This window comes from Psammomys obesus, unplaced genomic scaffold, assembly GCF_907164565.1.
Source record: "Psammomys obesus unplaced genomic scaffold, mPsaObe1.curated_primary_1811, whole genome shotgun sequence".
Lineage (NCBI taxonomy): Eukaryota > Metazoa > Chordata > Mammalia > Rodentia > Muridae > Psammomys > Psammomys obesus.
The window spans coordinates 1,596,480-1,615,785 of NW_026596152.1; the positions used below are offsets into that span (position 1 = coordinate 1,596,480).

The window sequence follows — 19,306 nt, forward strand, 5'->3', positions numbered from 1 at the left end:
GGCAGAGGCAGAGGCAGAGGCAGAGGCAGAGGCAGAGGCAGAGGCAGGAGGATCTCTGTGAGTTCCAGGCCGGCCAGAGCTACATAAAGACCTGTCTTAAAAAAAAAAAAAATTACAGCTTTATGTTTTATTTATCACACTGATACCTAACTTCTGAAACTGTAGTATGATCATGAAAAAGAGCAGAGCACAAGGCATGACAGACTGAACTCAAGGCCGTCGCAGTTGCTCTGTGAGCTAAACAATCTATCTAATTTCTGAACCTCAACTTTCTCCCCCACAGAGGTTCACCAGCGATACATGCCGGGTGTCTTAAATGTAGCTGCTTACTATTTATTTATTTATTTATTTATTTATTTATTTATTTATTTATTTAGGTTCTTCCAAGACAGAGTCTCTCTGTGTAGTCCTGGCTGTCCCGGAACTCACTGCGTAGACCAGGCTGGTCTCGAATTCAGAGCCCCACCTGCCCTCTGCCTCCCTAGTGCTGGCAGTAAAGGCATGCTATCGCTTTTTCCGTTTGTTAGTTTGTTTTGAGACAGGGTTTCTCTGTGTAGCCCTGGCTGGGTCTAAAGGTGTGTGGCCACAGCCTGGCTACTAGCTTTGAGTTTTAAATTGCTTTACTTTAGATCCGATCCAATGACTGAGGCAGAGGTCAGATCCTCGCAGCTACAGCTACTGTTGTAGTCAGTTCATGGCTTCTGAGGACAGGGCCTCCTAATGACCCTCCCTTTGCTCCCTCAGTCCTCGGGAACAGCGGAGGGTAAGTTCCTGTGGTCTTCAGAGGAGAAGATGGCTAAAACCTGCTAGGAAAGGCTCAGAGAGATGGACCAGTAGATAAGGGCTTGACATGACTTTGACCTCCTGGGCCCTTGTAGCCGGAGAGCAATGACCCCTGAAAGTGGTCCTCTGACTTGCACTCATGTGCCCAGGCAGGTGCACCTATCCAAGAAATCAATGCATAAATGTAGTTTACATAAAGTTGCTAGGAAGGGCTCGGGTGTACTTAAGCCTTAGGTTCAATCCATTTTACACACACACAGACACACACACGCACACACACACAAATTGAACCAGGTACCAGCCTATAGTCCAGGTTTCTCTAGAGGCTGAAACAGGATGAGGGCTTGAACCCAGGAGGTCATGGCCAGCCTTGGAAACATTGAGAAACTTGTCTCAAAAATAAACATTTAAAAAAGATTAATTTATGTTTCTTTTATATGTAGGAGTGTTTTGCCTACATGTATGTATGTATGTATACCACAAGCATGCTTGGTGCCCATAGAGGCCAGAAAAGATGCTGGATTCCCTGAAACTGGAGTTACAGACAGCTGTTAGCCTCCGTGGCGGTGCTAGAACCAAACCTGAGTCCTCTGGAGGAGCAGATAAGGCTCTAACTTCTGAGCCATCTCTCCAACTCCAAAAAAAAGGGAAGAAAGAAAGAAAGAGAGAGAGAGAAAGAGAGAGAGAGAGAAAGAAAGGGAGAAAGAAAGAGAGAGAGAGAAAGAAAGAAAGAGAGAGAGAGAGAAAGGAAGGAAGGAAGGAAGGAAGGAAGGAAGGAAGGAAGGAAGGAAGGAAGGAAGAAAATGTAAAGAAACAGGTGTTGTGGCACACAGCTTTAATCCCAGCACTTGGGAGGCGGAGGCAGGAGGATCTCTGTGAGCTAGAGGCCAGCCTGGCCTACCAAGAGAGTCCAGGGCAGCCAGGAGGCTACATAAAGAGACTCAAAAAACAAAAACAAAACCAACAACAAAGAGTTAAAGAAAGAAAAAAGTTGCTAGAGAGATTAAAAAAATAATAAAGAAACCTGCAATGTTTCTAGTGTCTCTAGTACCAGATAAATCCAAACTTGAGAAATGGGGCACTCCCAGGGGACACATGACCCTGGCCTGGAGGCGATCAAGAAGGCAGAGCGCCATGATGGGGTAAGACATTGTATGAATGGCCATGCTGGAAACTGGTGATTCAATTGCTGCTCACTTTGGCCTAAACTCCTTAGCTGCCTCATTTCCTCTCTGCAATCCTGTTCCTCTCACAGTGCCACAGGAACACCCTTCCTGAAACAGATTAAGTCATGTCACTTCTACTTTAAAAGCCTTGAGTGGCCTCATTGTCCCCGGAATAAATACTATGCAAAGTCCTATCTGGCTTGTCACCCTGCCCTGCCGTGTCACTGCCCTGAACCTCCGTGATCCTAAGAACACACAGCTAGACTCTCCCTTCCACTCCCGGCTGTCCCTCCCTTTGCCTAGAAACCAGCTCTGTCCCTCCTCCATCTGCCAAGCTCCTTGCCCCACAGGTTTCAGCTTGTACGCCTGGGTTCTCCCAAGCCCACGGAGGTTCCACAAAGCCCTCTCCTTGCCTCTGTTGCAGAACAACAAGGTGCATTGCCTGCCACCCGTGCCTGGAATGCCATGGGCGCTCAGAAAGTGATCTTGAATGGAGGATTAATACGTGAGCCCTTCCTACCACACTCTCCTGTCCCTCTTCATCCACCTGCGCATCCCATGAAGGCATCAAGAAGGTGGCAATGGCATCTCACTCAGCTTTATGTGCCGAGCATCACACACTATGCTGGCATGTGGGAGGAACCCCATGCTCGTTCCTGGTGAATTAATGAGTGGTCAATAGATGAATGCATGACTGGATGGATGGACCCATAGATGGATAGAGGGATAATTTGTAAGTTACATAAAAATCATACTCAGCCACTAAAGTGGCATTTGCTTCTTTTTATGTGTGTCCTTGGCGATCAAGTATCATTTCCCGGGGAGACAAAATGACTCTCAAGGCAGTTGAGCAGCGGACATAAATCCCAGCAAGTAGCCGGCAGCCCTCCTTCTGTAACCACGTCACTGCCCAGGCCCTGTGATGCCCACTCTGTCCCACACCTGCATGCACACACCTGGTCCTTGGGCTCTTGGCTGACCAGCCAGAAGAGGAGAAGGTTGCTACAGGTGGTGTTCACTTCCGGGAGGGTGTCTAGGTAACTCTCCATCGTTGTGCTCCCCTTGGTCTGAGGTGGAGGCTGCCTCATGGATGACGGGGCATTGGGCATCCAGGCCCCAAAGTCATGCTGTGGAGAGGACCCCGCACCCAGGTAGGCATGTCTGAGCATTCTCTCCATCGCTCCTCATTCCACCTCAACCATCCCAGATCTCAGGATTTAGAAAGGAGAAGACCATGGGAAGTCCCAGAAGTTCCACAAGCCCAGAGAGTGGGTAGAACCAGTCGCCGTGGAGGGAGGAGAACCCAGGGAGGAGGCAGCCCTAGACAAAGGCCTTGGGCTGGCATGCCATCAACTTGATGCTCTGTGCAGCCAGCTCTTGCCAAGGTCAAGCTCTGCTCCCAACTCGAGCTCCCAGAGGTCTCGGTGTAACCAGATGCGACTCCACCCAGCCATCACTTGGCACTCGTCCTCCATCCACCCAGTCACCACTCCAACCCCGATGGTGATGGCAATCCCACCCCAACCCCGAGCCACCCACTCGCTCAAGCAGAACCCTGACCTCAAGTCCACTGCCACCTCATAGGCCTTTGGAACTGAGCACCTTGGCGGCCCAGCGCCCCTCCGCCTGCCCTCCCAGGCTTACCTGCCCACTGTTGACCGCGGCGTGCTGGGCGGAGCAGTTGAAGATGATTGCAGTGAGGTACTTCACGAGCTCTGCCGGGGTGCACAGCCGGCTTGGGAAGCCTGGGTGTGGAGAGGAAAGGAAGAGGGCGTGAATGCGGGCAGATTCCTGGGAGCTTCTGAGCGCAGGGGTTCACTGCAAGGGGAGAGGGAAGGCAGAGGGCCAGACTGAATACAACCATCCTCAGACTAAAATCATTCATGGGGTGGCCACCATCACGACCTCTGGCCTCTGAAGGACATCGGGATAGGATCCAGTCGAGAGACTGGGAAATGATGAAAAACTGGGCTCCAGACAGAGCCTCGACAAGCTGCCTATCTCTGCCCTGGAAGGCACCCCGTTGCCACTTCCTCTCTAGCCCACAGTAGCGCTTAATGATTTGGCGCTACTCATGTCATCGTTATCAACATCCTGGCCAATCCACTAGCAAGGCGGCCTCTGCTTAGCAGAAGAGACAAGAGACCACAGAGCACTTACTCAAAAGTGCACAGGGGGGGGAAGGCAGGAAAAAGATTAAAGAAAAAGCTCGGAACCAAGAGAGGACACGGGGACAGAAACCAGAGCTGGGGGCTGCAGCATCCTGAGAAGAGGAGGAGTCCTGCGTTGGAGGACAGGTGAGGCTTAAATGAAGAAAGGTGACAGAGGCCAGGCGCAGAGGTCACATCTGACCTGGGAGACTGAAGCAGGACGGCTGGAACTCAGCTCAGAGCTGCTGGGGCACTGCAGCGAGATCCCGTGTCAATAAAACCAAACAGAAAGGGCCAGCAAGGTGAGTGAAGGACCTTGCTACGGAGCCTGACAACCTGAGTTTGACACTACCCCCCCCCACACCGCCATCACCACGCCCCTCCACCTGCCTACCCCCCCACCGCCATCACCACGCCCACCCCCACCTGGCTACCCCCCCACCGCCATACCCATGCCCACCCCCACCTGGCACACACGGCGAAAGGAGAGAATCGATTCCTGCAAGTTGTCCTCTGACCTCACACATACAACATGGTACCCATGCCTTTACTCACACCCAGTGCTTCAATAAAACACATACAATAAAAATAAATACAACAATTTAAAAAAAGAAAATACATAATGGCAGAGGGCCCGGGTTCATTGGCTTTGTTGTTTCTGTTTGTTTCCCTTGAGGCAGGGTTTCTTTCTGGCTGTCCTGGTTTCCCTCTGTAGATCAGACTGGCCTTGAACTCACAGAGATCAGCCTACTTCTGCCTCCTAAGAGCTGGGCTCAAAGGCATGTGCCACCACGCCTGGACAGGCTTTTTCTTCTGTTTTGAGCTACATAAACCTCTATGCAGCACAGCATACGCCCAGCGTTGGCGGCACATGGCTGTAATCCCAGCATTCCACGGTGGAGGCGGAAAATCATGTCAAGGTAGCTTATTTTGAACTTATTGACTTAAGGACAACCTGAGATCTGTGAGACCATGTCCCAGAGCACACAGATCAGTCAATAAGTGACTAGCAGACAGGAGTATTGTCAGGCTCGGCCCTCCATCTTCCTTTCTGTGCACCACACTGACCTCATCCAAGTCCATGGCTTTATTCATGGAACTGATCCCTTTCAGATGCCAATGGACAATGTATTATTTGGTTGTTGTTTTGTTTTTTAATACAAGATCTCTCGTAGTAAAACAGCTCTGGTTGTTCTGAAACTCACTACGTAGGCCAGGTTGGCCTCAAACTCAGAGATCCACTTGCCTCTACCTCAGAAGTGCTGAGATTAAAGGCGTGTGCCACCACCCCTGGCATGACAACAGTCCTTGTTTGTTTGTTTGTTTGTCTTGAAGCAGGGTTTCTCCATGTGACCCTGGCCGCCCTGGAACTTGATTTATAATTCAGGCTAGTCTCAACTCACGGAGATCCAAAAGCCTCTGCCTCCTGAGTGCTGAGCTTAAAGGTGTGCGATGCCTCCCAGCTGACAACTGTGTTCTGTACCCAGTTGCTTAGATCTAAACCTATTGGCTCACAGCTCCTCTTATTTCACACTATACATATCAGCAAAGACTTCCAGATGCCCACCATGCTTTCCATCGCTCTTCAGTCACCTCCATCTCTCCTGGATGAATCCTGTCACTTCCACCTTTGCCCTTTGTGGGGCTAAATCAAGGGTTGGAGGTGGGTATAGCAATATACAAGGCCTGGATTAGACACACACGCACACATACACACACCACTAGAACCTTCTAGAGAGTCCCCTGTCACTCACTTTGCCAGCTCCTTGCTCCCTTCCCAGCTTTTCTTCCCTTTACTTACCCTGCTCTGGCTCCCCAGGAGGCCTTTGACATATTCCTCAAGCACACTGGTGTACCCAGAGCCCAGTACCACTGCCGGGGTCTCACCCCAAGAGTCCACACAGCTAGTTCCCTCAACCCCTTCGCTCACCTCTTAAGCTCTACCTCCCCAGACAACCATTCCTTGGCTATCTGTATGAAATATCTCTAATAAGATTCTGCTTTCCTTCCCAGCATTCATAGCCACCTGACACATTCGTCGATGATCACCATCTCCCCCAAAGTACGTCAAGCCCCACTAAGAACACAGCTCCGTCCGTTTGCTCCCTGCTAAACCCTGAATCTAGAACGGCACTTAATACATACTAGGGGCCTTATAACTGTTGGCAGAATGAAGTGAGTAGACGGTTAGAAACAGGAGGGGCAAGGCATGGGACATGAGGTAGGTGAGGGGACCGGGAGGGAACCTGACTGAAACTATGCCTGTGATTCGGCAGGGGAAATGAGTCTCTTCTGGGTTTCTGAGCACTGTCAAGGGAGTTACCTTGAAGGCCTTATGAGTGAGCAGCAAGAGGCTGGGAGAGGGGACACCAAAGGGGAAGCCGCTGGCACAGTGCAGGGCACTGATGCAGACAATAAGAGATTAACCATCCGAGGAAGGCAGAAGAAAGGAATGCTCAGAGCCAGGCTGAGGGGAGGGAGGCTGGGACGGAGGATCCGGCATTAGCCCGGAGCGGGTAGTCTTCTCTGTGCTTTCCATCCCAGCTGGTTGTCTAAACCCAGAAGTAAATGAAGACGTGATGCAGGAGCCAAGCCACAGGGCCTTCTACAGCGTTTATTCCTGTCCCTTGAGACGCGACAGCCTGGTGCAGGCGGCAGCTCAGTGTGTATGTTTTACCTTTGAATTAGAATCTAGAGTCGTCTGAGCTGGCTGGAAGAGCTGGTGTCCATCTGAAAGTGGCGTAGTCTACAGCCTCATAAGCACGTTTAATAAAGCGGGGGACTGAACCAACAGTAAACAAACCTCAATTTGGGTCTCTTTCTTTCTTTTTTTTTTTTTTTTTTTGGTTTTTCAAGACAGGATTTTTCTAAGTAATCTTGGCTGTCTTGGACTCGCTTTGTAGAACAGGCTAGACTCACAGAGATACACCTGCCTCTGCCTCCCTGAGTGCTGGGATTACAGGCGTGAGCCGCTGTGCCCACCTCAATTTGAGTCTCAAACAAATGCCAAGGGAAAGAAATAGCTAGGATCATGATTAACAGTGAGTTTGCAAAACACAGGGAAAGGTCAGCCTTTAAAATATCTGAGAGAGATCTGGCTGTCATCACCTTAACCTAGAAATCACTCCTGGCCTTGTTAATGTTGAGACCAGCTGACATCAGGTGTCTCTCAACATGATGCAAAGCACGTGCCACAAAGACCTGAGAAATATTCTCGCCAAAAATGTGCAACACTTACACATTCCTTTTGGTTTACAAAAACTACACGAGACAGGAACAAAATGGGCCACGCAAGAGAAAGGAATTAGATAAGGTCTAAGGTGACACACTCTCCAGCCTGAGCCTGGGCTTTTCCATGGCGACAGGTTACGTAATTACGAAAAGCATCGAGCCGGGCATGGTGGCGCATGCCTTCAGCCTTCACACAAGGAAGGAAAAGGCAGGCAGGCCTCTGAATGTTTGAGGCCAGCCTGGGCTACGTAGAGAGTTCCAGACCAGTAAGGATCATAGTGAGACCTTGTCAAAACAAACAATCTCCATAAAATGCTGCTTTAAGTTAAAAGTCTTCAAAGTTTAAATAAAATGTGGTCCTTGGCTGGCTCCTGTCTCAGCTGGATCAATGCAGGAAAACAGGGCAGATGGGGAAATGAAGAGTTGTACTGAATGGAGGCTGATGCTGATGAGTACTGACAACTTTGCTAAGTATATGGCAAAGCTCAGTGGTACAACAGCTGCTGTCCATGTAGAAAGCCCAGGATTTGATCCTCAGAGCTACAAAAAGGGGTCTGTGGGCCGGGTGTGGTTGGCATATGCCTTTGATTCAGTAGGGAAACAGAGGCAGGCAGATCTCTGTAATTTAGAAGCCTGAGCTAGCATGGTCTACACATCCAGTTCCAGGCCAGCTAGGGCTACATAGTAAGATGCTGTCTAGATCAAACAAACTCCAACAACGGATTAACCAAATAGGGCAAAATGTCAGCCATTATAGAATCTGGTGGGTGGGTTAAACAGTGTTTATTAGTATGCTATGTGTTTGAAAACTTTTGTCTAAAAGATTAAAAAAAAATACAAAGTCCCTTCTGGATAGGACTGCCGTCGTTGTTCTGTCTAGAGGGGACTTGAAACTACCGTTTTCCTGGGTTTCCCCAGTCAGAACTCCCCTGAGTAGCCACCAGAAGCAACCAGTCAGCTAAACAGCCGCCCGCCTACCAAGAAGACCCAGGCCAGGGTGAGGGAAACTGGTAGATGACATTTGAGCGCTTTAATGCAAGCAAAGGCTCCACAGTTAGGGGCACGTGCCGCCCGATCCCTGGGACCCATACAGGGGAAGGAGGGGACTGATCCTGTAAGTGACCTCTGACTTCCACACATGCACTGTTGTGCCCCCTGCACACACAGACCAAGCAAACAAATATAGAAAAAAATAGACAATCATGGCAGCACTTGGGTGGCAGAGGCCAGCGGGTATCTGAGTTGGAGGCCAGCCTGGTATACAAAGTGAGTGCTGGGACAGCACACAGAGAAACTCTGTTTCAAAAACAAAAAACAAAGCTTTAAAAAACAGCGGGTCATGGTGACAAAGACCTTTAATCCCAGCACTCAGGGTTAGAGGCAGACTGAGCTCTGTGAGTTTAAGGACAGCCTGGTCTACAAAGAGTTCCAGGTTAGTAAGGTCTATATGGTGAGTTCCTGTCTCAAAACAACAATGGGAGAGAGACAGAGAGATAGAGAGACAGAGGAGAGAGGAGACAGAGAGACAGAGACAGGAAAGACATTGGACAGAGAGAGAGGTCCTTTGGGAAGGCCATGTTGGTTGGGACTTCTGAATCTGGAACTGTGCTATGGAGGAGCCACAGAAAGGTTCCTCCAATTAGGGGTGTGTAGAGAGGAGTCATGGAGCCAGGCTGGCCAGGAGTTAGGAGGATTACCAGGGAGCAAGAGGCCACATCTCTGGACTGAGAGAAGGCTAAGGGAGGGAGGGCAGTGTGGGGCCTCTGCTTGGCACTGTATCTGAGGAACAGAAGCTGGAGAAGGCAGGGAGGCGCCAGCCGTGGCTTCGGTGAGGAGCAGCGTAAACCAGGAGCCAGCCTCGGCAAGACCAATCACCCCAGAGAGAAGCTCATGACCACGGGAGTGAGAGGGGGAAAGAGAGTTCAGTGGCTCACATGACCACCTAGCAAGATGATTACACAGGAGAGAGAGCTCCGGAGTCTGCTAAAGTCAGAGGTGGCCCCGCCACATGCTGGACAGCAAATAAGTGTACATAAGGCGGAGGAACCACAGGACCAGGGCTGAAAAGCAACAGCTTTGGAAATAGTCCAAGCCGGTTTAGAATCCCGCCTCAGCAGTTAAATAGGACAGCGTGGTATGGCTTTCAGAGATGCAGCTCAGCGGTAGAGCCCTCACTTAGCATGAGTGAGGTTCTGGGTTCCATCCCCTGCAGCAGGTAACAGTGTGGATTTCAGTAATAAGAACTGATTAATGGAGGTAGAGGTAGGTGCGGATGAGAATTGGATTGTCAAGAGTTGTGGGCGGTGTGGGTAAAGACAGAGGGGGATACCTGAGCTCTCCCGGCTGAGGAACGCCTGAGCAAAAATCTCGCCCACCCAGGCCTGCAGCTCGGAGTCCTGCTGCACGGACGCATCGCTGGGATAATAGTAACTCACAATCTCTGAGACGAACCTGCAAGGAAAAAATGCTGCTGCCCCTGCAATGAGCATGAGCCTAGCTAGGCCAGACTTTGAGGCCCACAGATGCTCAGGGAGGGGAGAGGCCAGCGCCGGCCACCAAGAGTCCTGAAAGATGGACGATGACTTCAGTATGACCCCCAGATCTGGCTGGAACCGCTGACTCGCTTCAGTCCTCACCTCTCTGCCTCTCTATTTGGGCGCTGGCGGCAGAGGCAGGTGGATCTCTGTGAGTTCGAGGCCAGCCTGGTCTACAAGGCGAGTCCAGGCCAGCCAAGGCTACACAGAGAAACCCTGTCTGGAAAACCAAAACAAACAACGGAAAGTCCCCCCACTCTCCAAATCAAGGACGTTTTGGGTCGCCTCCCTGGGAGGCCATGAAGAGCAGAGCCTACACCGTGTTCCCCTCCCTTCCTGGTCAGCAGACAGGAGGAAGACACCCTGCCTACCTCAGCGAGCCCAAGCTGAGTCCTCTGGACAAGGCACCCCCTCCCTGTGAACTCACAGTCTTGGGATCTCACCGGAAACCTGCCTGCCAGCGCCTGTTCTCGGGAGTCTGAGAACACCTAGCGCCCAAGCCTCCACGCTCGAGCCCGCGCTGCAGCGCCCCCACCCCGCCCCCACCTCTCAATAGCCGCCCAGATCTTCAGGCCGTCGTCGCGGTAGTGGTAGTTGGGGATGGTCAGGACACCGCGAGCTCGCAGGCTATCGGGAAGGCAGAAGTCGGTGTAGGTGAAGTGCGCCAGCCCTGTGCTCATGAGGTAGATGAGGCCGCGCCTGCCGATGGACGTGACCTGGGGACACAGCACACAGCTGGGCTTCCCAAGCTGGCCCGCATCCCACCCCAGGGCCTGGAGACCGGCTGGCACAAGTGGGTCAGCACATGCGATTTATCCCGCAGCCGAGGACCACGGATCCAATACTAACACCAGGCTGCCTAAAGCAGGCTGAGGACCTACTGTGTGCATGGGAGGGGGACCCTTGATAACCACAGAATGACTACGCCGGGGAGACGGAACCTCGTGGTCAGCTAGGGGCAGGGCTGGGCTAAGGCCGCCTGCCCATAAAACCTACTTTTGACGGGGTCTAGCCCATGGGTGGGGTGGCATTGGCCAGCCTGGGTCAAGGCCTAGGGGAGGGGCAAACAGCTTCTAGGAAGAGGCGGGCGGGGATTATGCAAGGGTCTAGGGAGCGAGGGCACAACTTGTGGGCGGGGCCTTATGTGGTGGCGGGGAGGCTGCACCTTGTCCACGAGGCCTTCCGGGTTGAGCAGCGTGGCCCTCGCGATGGTGTTCACCTGCAGCGTGTAGCGAGTGTGGGGAAGCAGCAGCTGCGAGAGGAGCGAGGTCGCGTGAGCCGGGGTCCGGGAGGGCCGCGGCCCCGCCCCTCCGCGCTGACCCAGCGCCCCGCCGACCTTGTAGATGGGGTGACAGAGCGGCAGCTGACGCAGGGTGGCCATGGAGAAGGCCTCGCAGAGCAGATGCGTGCACAGGAAATGCGTGTTGTTCTCGTGCACCAGGAACTCGGAGTTGCGCACCCACGTCTTGGCCAGCAGCCAGTCCATCTCGCAGTCAGTGGGCAGGAAGATGGGGCTCTCCGGCCCCGGGGTCTGGCTGAGCTGCGTGCGGGAGCAGTGAGAGGCGTGCCTCGGCCGGGGTCGCCGGGTCAGCCGCCGCCCCGCTCCGCGAGCCCTCCCCCGCGCTCACCTGGATGGCCACGGGCAGCAGCGCCCCCTGCGGGCTGAGCCACAGCAGGCAGAGCGGGGCGGCCACGTACTGTTGGCTGCCGTTTAGGCAATGGACAGGGGCGTCCGCCAGGATCCAGTAGTCCGCTAGGAAGATGTGGCCCCTCTGGAGAAGGCCCACGGAGATTTAACAAACCCTCTGCCCCCCACCCCGCCGTGTCCCTCTTTTTCTCTCTGAGGTCCCCGGTTCGAGATTCAGCAATTCTTGCTGCCTGCACTAATGGCCGATGACGCTGCGTACCGCACCCTTCCCAGAATGTCCGGAATGAGGTCTAGCTGAGTCTGCCATTGTGCAATCCCTCCCCTGGCCTCTGGGCTTGCACAGGCCAGCTTCTGCTCCTCCCCCCATACCTTGTTCGTCCTACTCCCTCAGCTCAGAAGGAATCCCCTCCTCTGACCTCAGCGTATCCAACAACAGCAAAAGCAATACACAGTGAGTCTACAGCCACAGCCACAGCCTCGGAGAATGTCTGAGGGCTTGGCTGTCACCAGAGACCAGGTCGCCAACCGCTCCACATCCTCAGTTCCCATCCTTTGTAATCGTCTCTGCTACACCTGCCGGTCTCGGCAGGCCTGTCCTAAAGCAGCCATCTTGGCTTCAACACTTGGGATCTCTCAGACCCTGAAACAGGCCTCAAATAACCCCAAGACCCACCTGGGCCTCCCCCCTATCTGTTCTTGACAGACAGACACGCCTCCCCTGTGGATGGGCCCAGACCTGAACCATGCCACCTCTTCTCTACAGCCATAGCCCACAATGGCTACCCACCCGCCTCCCTCCTCATGTCCACTGCTGAGGTTTTCACTCACCTCTAGCTCTGTTTGTAGGCAGGTGCCCGGGCCCAGCAGAGGCGCCACCATGTCATTGGTGACGGGCAGCTTGCTGGGCAAGCTGGAGAGGCAATGGAGCATGACGGGGTTGACGCCGTTGAGGTACTGGTACCCAAAGAAGCTGTCCTCATACCAGTGCTCCGCCACGTACTCTGTGGGGAGGGGGCGAGAGAGGGAACCAGACGCTCTGGAAACTATGTTCCAAACTCTGGTCCTGCGCAGCCTCTGCCCCGCATCACGGCTCGTTTCCCCCCAGCAACAACACAAGGGGCTATAACTGCACTTTCAGTTATGCCAGACACTGACAGACAGCGGCAGCTCTGGGGTTAGAACCAGGGTCTCTCTGATCCCAAACCCCGGACCATCTGGTGGTAAGGTGAGGAAGGGAGTCAAGTGCCCTGACAGAGGTCAGGTCTTCTCAAATGGGCATGAGTCCCTTCGGGTCAGTGATGTCTCTATGGTCTCTCCCAGTCCTGTCTGAGGAGGTTCCCACTGGGATCCAGCAATTGCCATGGGCGGGAGTCATGGTAAAGGACAGGCGCCCGCGTGGCTCTGCGTACCTGTGGTGAAGGTCTTGTGGCACCAGAAGATGTTCCTGATGTCGTCCAGCTTCTTCCAGGAGCCCCTGCGGTCCAGCAGACCTCGAATCTTCATGCCCAGGGATCTGAGGGACAGAAGGTGACAGCTGGCGGTGGGGCCAGCAGGAGACCTGTGCTCCAGGCTGGAGACAATCAGCCGGGCCATTTCCCAAGGAGAGGTGCCGAAGAACCCACACAGGAGGGAAGTCTGGCGCTAGAGTGAGGCCCTGCTTCAAAGGCAGCCCTCCCTGCACGGGAGGAGGGAGTGTGTGCACAGAAGAGATGCGCCCTCTCTTCAGACTTCTAAAACTCCCTTCGACACTCCATGGCTCCTTTCTGCCCGAGAGACAAAGCCCCAGCGCCTTCCTGTAGCCTTTGCTGGGAGAGACAAGGCCAACCAAGGCCTGCTTTCCAAACACAACCACTAGCGTGCTGTGCTCACCCCTGGTGACAGTGTGGACGCGCTGTGGCCTCTGTGGCCTCTGCATGTCTACGCTGCCTGGTTCTTATTTTCCTTTTGTTTTTGTTGTTGTTTGTTATGTTTTTCCAGACAGGGTTTCTCTGTGTCGCCCTGGCTGTCCTGGACTCACTTTGTAGACCAGGCTGACCTCGAACTCACAGAGATCCACCTGCCTCTGCCTCCCCGAGTGCTGGGATTAAAGGTGTGCACCACCATGCCTGGCTATGGTTTTTCTTTTTCATCTATGAGCATTAGAGGGGGAGAAAGATTGGCTCTCACGATCTTGTTTCCAGAGCCTCATTCAAGCTGAGTCTCCACTGGAAAGCCATGTCTTACTACCGCAGGTCAGTCTGGCCCTCTAGGTGAGACTCAGATGCCAGTTCCTTTAAAGCCTCGCCTGACTGACTCCCCTCAAGCCCCTGCATTTCACTATAACCCCACATCTGTTACTTCCGGTCCCGCTGTGCGTTCCTGGGGGAAGGACTGGGCTCCATGCATCCCGACACACCCATCTCCTCTTAGGCGCTTATTCCCCAGGGCTTGGACAAAAGGAAGAGGAACAGAGCTCAGAACAGGTAGGCTTGTAGCAAGGGGTCACGAAGGCAGCGTGATGGTGCTGATGTGCTCTGAAGAGTGCAGCGGGCAGCTGAGGAAGGCCGGGGTGGGCGTAGATTTGAGGCCTTACAGCTCACTAAGTATTTGCTCGCTTGCTGCACAAACACTGAGAACTCTCTAGGCACAGCCCGGGGGCGGGGGAGCTGGGCAGAGCTGAGCCCGGGGGGGGGGGGGGGGGGGGGGGGAGAGCTGGGCAGAGCTGAGCCCAGCCACACAAACCTCCACAGTCCCAGGCATGCAGCTGCCTCAGGGTCTCCTGCCCAAGGCCTGAGCTGCAGAGAAAAACTGGAAGAGCTCAGTCCTGGAGGCCGAGGAGGCAATAAACCAAGAGACACTTCCCCTTTCCTGGGGCCTGCCGCAAACGCCCTTCGCGGCAAAGCCTGTGATCAGCCCTCAGCCACCGACCCCTGCATTCCTCCAAGGCTGCCTGACATGAGCCCCTTCCTCTGACCTAACTCAGAACCCCCAGCCGGTGACCCATTCCTGCTCAGACCTTCGAATCCTTCTCAGACTCTGTCTTCCCCGATGCCCCACGGGCCCTCCTCGGGTTGATGTCCCTGTCCTGAAGCTGGAGGAACCTTTGGCTGCCGCACACACCGTTTATCCCAGACAGCCATGCCTGCCCCCCCACACCCTCCTCCACTTGAGCGCTTCTGAGAGCATCATGCAGACACACACGTGCAGGAAACGAAGGCCCGTTGCTTGTCCTCGCCTCCTTTGGGCCCCCACGTGCAATTCTGCATGAGTCTCCTCACAGAACCCGGGGCGTGGTCCCCACTCGGACTCCGTAGTCACGTGCTGTTCTCTCTCTTACCTCCCAGGCTTGCTTCAGTCCTGTGCTTCTACCTAGACACATCCTAGACCCAGCTGGCCTCTGGCCTCTTCCTATATCCCGAGGCAACTGCACTCCTCCCTTCCGTCACATCACCCCGAAAACCCTAGCCACCGCCTGCCCACCCTGACAACCTAGTAACTGCACACACGCCCCCGGGTGATCCCACAGATCCCCTCTACCGAGGGACCACGGACCGTCTAGGGAGAGATTTTGCTTTAGCATCATCTTTAACATAGTATCACTTGCCTTCTTCAAAGCCTACAGTGGGGGTTGGAGAGATGGCGGGGGTTGGAGAGATGGCTCCGTGATTAATGGGGCATTAGCTTCTCTCAGAGAACCTGGATCCGATACCTGCTCACAACTGCCTATAACTGATCTGATGCCGTCTTCCGGCCTCCGTGGACACTTGCACGCTCATGGCATGCACTCACGTAGACACACACACATTTAAAATAACAATAACAATAATAATAATAATGCAAAACTTATGATGTCAGAGTGAGTGGGTCATCTTCTCCTCCAGACAATTGTCCAGAAACTAGGTAAAAATTAAGTTTACATTAGGCACATTGGCGCACACCTGTGATCCCAGCACTCAGGAGGCAGAGGCAGGCGTAGCTCTGTGACTTTGAGGCCAGCCTGGACTACACAGTGAGTTCCTTCCAGGATGGCCAGGGCTATATAGAGAGACCCTGTCTCCCCCATCAATACCCCCCCAAAAAAAGAAGAACAACAACAAAAAAAAAAAAATCAAGGTTACGCATCCAGAACATGTGGATGGGGGCTTTGCAGTTAAACCTGAACGGGTCTGGCTTCACCTCCTCAGGACTGATGGGCAGAACCCCTCTACCCTGCTTCACATGGTCCCTGGGGCCACGCCCTGAAGAATAGGGAGGAGCCTGAGGGACAAGGCAAAGGGAAAGGAGGAACCTGAAGATCTGAGGGAGGGGAAGCGGGGTAAGGAGAAGGGCTGGGGACCCCGTCGTGGGTGGAAGGAAGGCGTGAAGGGCGGGGCGGGCTCACGCAGGGAGGGCGTTGAAGATCAGCGAGGCCGTCTTGGTGGCCGAGTAGCGAATGTTGGGCTCCATGTGCAGTAGGGACGGGATGTCGATCTTCATGGGGAAGCCAGGCAGGTAGCGGTTCCCAGGGCTGAGGAGAGGCGGGCCAGGGCGTAGGAACCGTCAGTGGGACCTGTCCCTGTCCCGAATTCCTTCTCCAGCCTGTCCCCAGGTTTCCTAGTTCTCCACTCCTGCCCCTTCCCTCTGCTGAACACGTCAGGACCCCCGCTGTCTCCTCTGCCCCTGAACAGAGCTGGCTTGGTATGGCCCTGACGCCCACCTCCGTGCGGCACCTCCACAGACCCCCATCCCTCCCGCCGCTCCCTCCCAAGCCGCTGGCTCTCACTTGTTGCCCTGCTCTGCACAAGGTACTGTCTTGGTCAAGGCAAATTTCCTGTCTGACTCCATCTCCTGGAAGCTGCTGACATCCAGCATCCGAGGGAAACCGGGGGCGTAGATCTTCCAGCTGCCCAGGGGAGGGGACAGAGGCTGGAGGTTAATAGGGATAGAGAATCCTTGGCCTCTCAGAGTGTGGCTTCTGCGCCCACGGCTGCTTTCTGCTTTCTGGATGTGTGACAAAGACCCGGAGAAATGGAGGCGCTGACTTTTAGGACGCGGAAGGCGGGCTCTTGCGTGTGCTCAGCCCGCACTGTGCTGCTGAGCCGTAATGGCTTATGTTGAGATAAACTCAGTGTGGTGACACACACCTGAAACCCAACAACCCGAAGGCGGAGATGGGCCACGTAGTGAGCTCTTCCCACCCCAACCTCACAAAAACAAAAACAAAGCACAATGCGTCTGGAGGCGCAGGAAGATCGGTAAATTCAGGACTTATTTCCAGTATGCGGATCTGGGGTACACTGGGGCGGGAGCAGGACGAGAACGGCTCATTGGTGGGTAAGTGCTGGCTTTGGTTTTATCTGAGCGCTGGGGCCTAGAGAACAACAGGAGAACGACAGGGAGTGTGCACTCCCGAGCCACAGCTGCCCCGGGCCAGGTAACTGCCCACAGCGGTACTCTGGGTCGAGCCCCCATCACTGTTAGAGTGGAGTTAAGTTTAAGCACAGATCCGGGTCTGCATTGGGCCCCCGAGGTTTTGGCCGACCTCAGAGCTCGGGACAGCCTGAGAGAGGCTGAGGTGGGAATGAAGAGGGCACAGAGGGTTAGCCGCCCTCACCGGTAGCACTCCTGCCGGGCCTGCAGCTCCCGCGTCCTGTGGTCCAGAAGCAGGGGGAGAGAGTCCTGACTCACGGTGCTGGCTGTGGGGAATGAAAGCCGCTCTTTACACAAGGCTCTTCTCCAACGCGCTTCCTCCTGCGCGCTGCTGGCGCCCGCCGCCCTGAGCGCGCCACCGCCACGTGTGTGTGCGCGCTCATCATGGTTTGAAGCTCTTTGAAGGGATGGCGATGATCAGCCAAACCACAGCCGCATTCCTAAGCGCTCAGGTTTGCCTCCTTTCCAGACGCTGCGCTCCTTGAGGGCACAAGTCACGTCACACTCACTGCGTGTCGCCCCCCCCCCCGTCCCGGCCGGGGTGCCCCCCCCCCGCCGCGCCCCCCCCCCCCGGCGCCCGCTCGGCTCCCCCCCCCTGCCGCTCCCCCCCCCCGTGCCCGGCGTGGTGTCACACTCACTGCGTGTCCCCCGTGTCTGGCGTGGTGTCACACTCACTGCGTGTCCCCCGTGTCTGGCGTGGCGCCTGGTGTCAGGCTCATTGCACACGCCTCATAACTACTGAACAAATACCAAACACATAGAGCCGCCACGCGCTCTGACGATCAGTGGGAATTGATATGGAAAGTGCACTGTAGGCTGTGGAATAATATTCATTGCCTCACGCTAACGTAGGACGCCATCTCGCACCTCTGCCTCATCACGACAGGCACACACAAACACACACAGGCGCGCGCGCGCACACACACACACACACACACACACACACACACATGCACGCACAGCAACCCTAGCTTTGCCCCAGTGGAACAGACAGTCCTGGAGGCAGAAAGGGCTCACCCCAAGCCATCTTGGAAATCCAAACCTCAGCAAGGGAGCCGAACTCACTTCCCAGACACTTCATTCCCCGCCAGAAACGCTAGAAGGAAGCAAGGCGCGGGGTCTTTGCCGCTCCATTCTCTAAACCCCCGCGGCTTTCCACCTGATGAAACCGGCTTGTAACTTAATTCCTTTCTGCGATCTAGAAGGACACGTTCTGGAGAGGCCCAGGGGGTTCTGTGGGATGTCAGCCGCCTGCTGTGAGAGTGCGCGTCTTCCTGCGCGCGCGTCTGTCTGTGCGCGCGTCTGCCTGTGCGCATCTGCCTGTGCGCGCGTCTGCCTGTGCGCATCTGCCTGCGCGCGCGTCTGCCTGTGCGCATCTGCCTGCGCGCGCGTCTGTCTGTGCGCTAGTCTGCCTGTGCGCGTGTCTGTTTGTGCGCGCGACTGTGAATTTGCGCGTCTGTGTGCGCCTCCAGAGCACTAAACAGTACCGAGGAGGCCCTTACATGTCAGGGCTTTAGGGGCGCTCTGGGTCAGACGCCATCTCCCTGGGACGCCAGCGTTCCTAACCCCGACCCTAGCCCCTGCCCCGAGCGCGGCGAGACCCCGCTCCTAGGCCCTAAGAAGCGGTTCTGCGCAGTCCCGGCCCCGGCCTACCTGCGCCCGGCCGCAGCTCCACCGTGCAGTAGCCCTCGATCCATTGGTAGCAGGGAAAGGGGACGACAGTGCCGTCCGGGGCGGTGACGCTGACGCGGCTGCAGTACCAGGGGTCCTTGCGGAAGCAGGCGAAGCGCTCCTTGTGGAGGCGCAGCAGCAGGAGCTCCCCCAGCTCCGCCTCGCAGCGCACCTTGTACTTCTGCACCTGGAGCGGCGGGAAGCCAGTGGGAGGCCGGGACTCAGGGGCGCGCGTCGGGGCCTCCCCTGCTCCCGCAGACGAGCCCGGGCGGGGGCGGGAGGCCGAGGCAGCCCGATCGCGGAGTACAGGGCCAGCCTGGTCTACAGCGAGGACTACACAGAGAGACGCTGTCTCGGAAAACCACGTAAAGCGCTAACAACAACAGGAGGAGGAGGAGGCGGGGGGGCGGGGGGGGGGGGGGTCCCCAGGGCTCCTCCGTACTCACCGACCCCTTGGCGAAGTCCCTGCCCACGTGATCGAGCTTCCGCCTCGGGCTCTCGCCACAGGTGCCCACCAGCGTGGCGTAGATGTTGTCCAGGGTGCCGGCCTTCAGGTAGGAGCCGGTGGTCACGCACAGGCGGTAGACGGCCATGCCGGGGACCGCGGGGGCGGCGGCGGCGCGGAGCGGGTGAGCTGCGGACGAGGCCGCGCGGGAAGGTGGGCCTGAGGGGCGCCGGCTCGGGACGGTCCTGAGCGGCTCTCCTGGGGCAGCTCCGCCGGCGGCTCGGCGAATG

General features: G+C 55.4%; 1 protein-coding gene across 2 annotated transcripts in view; it reads right to left on the reverse strand.

The window, feature by feature from the left end:
- The window catches only part of Aloxe3 (arachidonate lipoxygenase 3), a 21,946-nt gene extending 2,658 nt beyond the window's left edge, over positions 1 to 19,288 (reverse strand). Inside the window, exons 1-14 of one of the 2 annotated variants that reach the window (XM_055594279.1) lie at positions 19,018 to 19,288; positions 18,554 to 18,758; positions 17,085 to 17,166; positions 16,254 to 16,373; positions 15,873 to 15,998; positions 12,922 to 13,025; positions 12,341 to 12,513; positions 11,493 to 11,636; positions 11,201 to 11,404; positions 11,030 to 11,116; positions 10,411 to 10,580; positions 9,660 to 9,781; positions 3,594 to 3,694; positions 2,906 to 3,076 (exon numbers count right to left, since the gene is read on the reverse strand). In XM_055594279.1, coding sequence (XP_055450254.1) covers positions 2,906 to 3,076; positions 3,594 to 3,694; positions 9,660 to 9,781; positions 10,411 to 10,580; positions 11,030 to 11,116; positions 11,201 to 11,404; positions 11,493 to 11,636; positions 12,341 to 12,513; positions 12,922 to 13,025; positions 15,873 to 15,998; positions 16,254 to 16,373; positions 17,085 to 17,166; positions 18,554 to 18,758; positions 19,018 to 19,164 — 1,956 coding nt within the window. In that variant the 5' untranslated portion in view covers positions 19,165 to 19,288. The remainder of the gene's footprint in view (positions 1 to 2,905; positions 3,077 to 3,593; positions 3,695 to 9,659; positions 9,782 to 10,410; positions 10,581 to 11,029; positions 11,117 to 11,200; positions 11,405 to 11,492; positions 11,637 to 12,340; positions 12,514 to 12,921; positions 13,026 to 15,872; positions 15,999 to 16,253; positions 16,374 to 17,084; positions 17,167 to 18,553; positions 18,759 to 19,017) is intronic. The other variant, XM_055594280.1, reaches the window with a different exon arrangement.
- Positions 19,289 to 19,306: the final 18 nt, after the last annotated feature.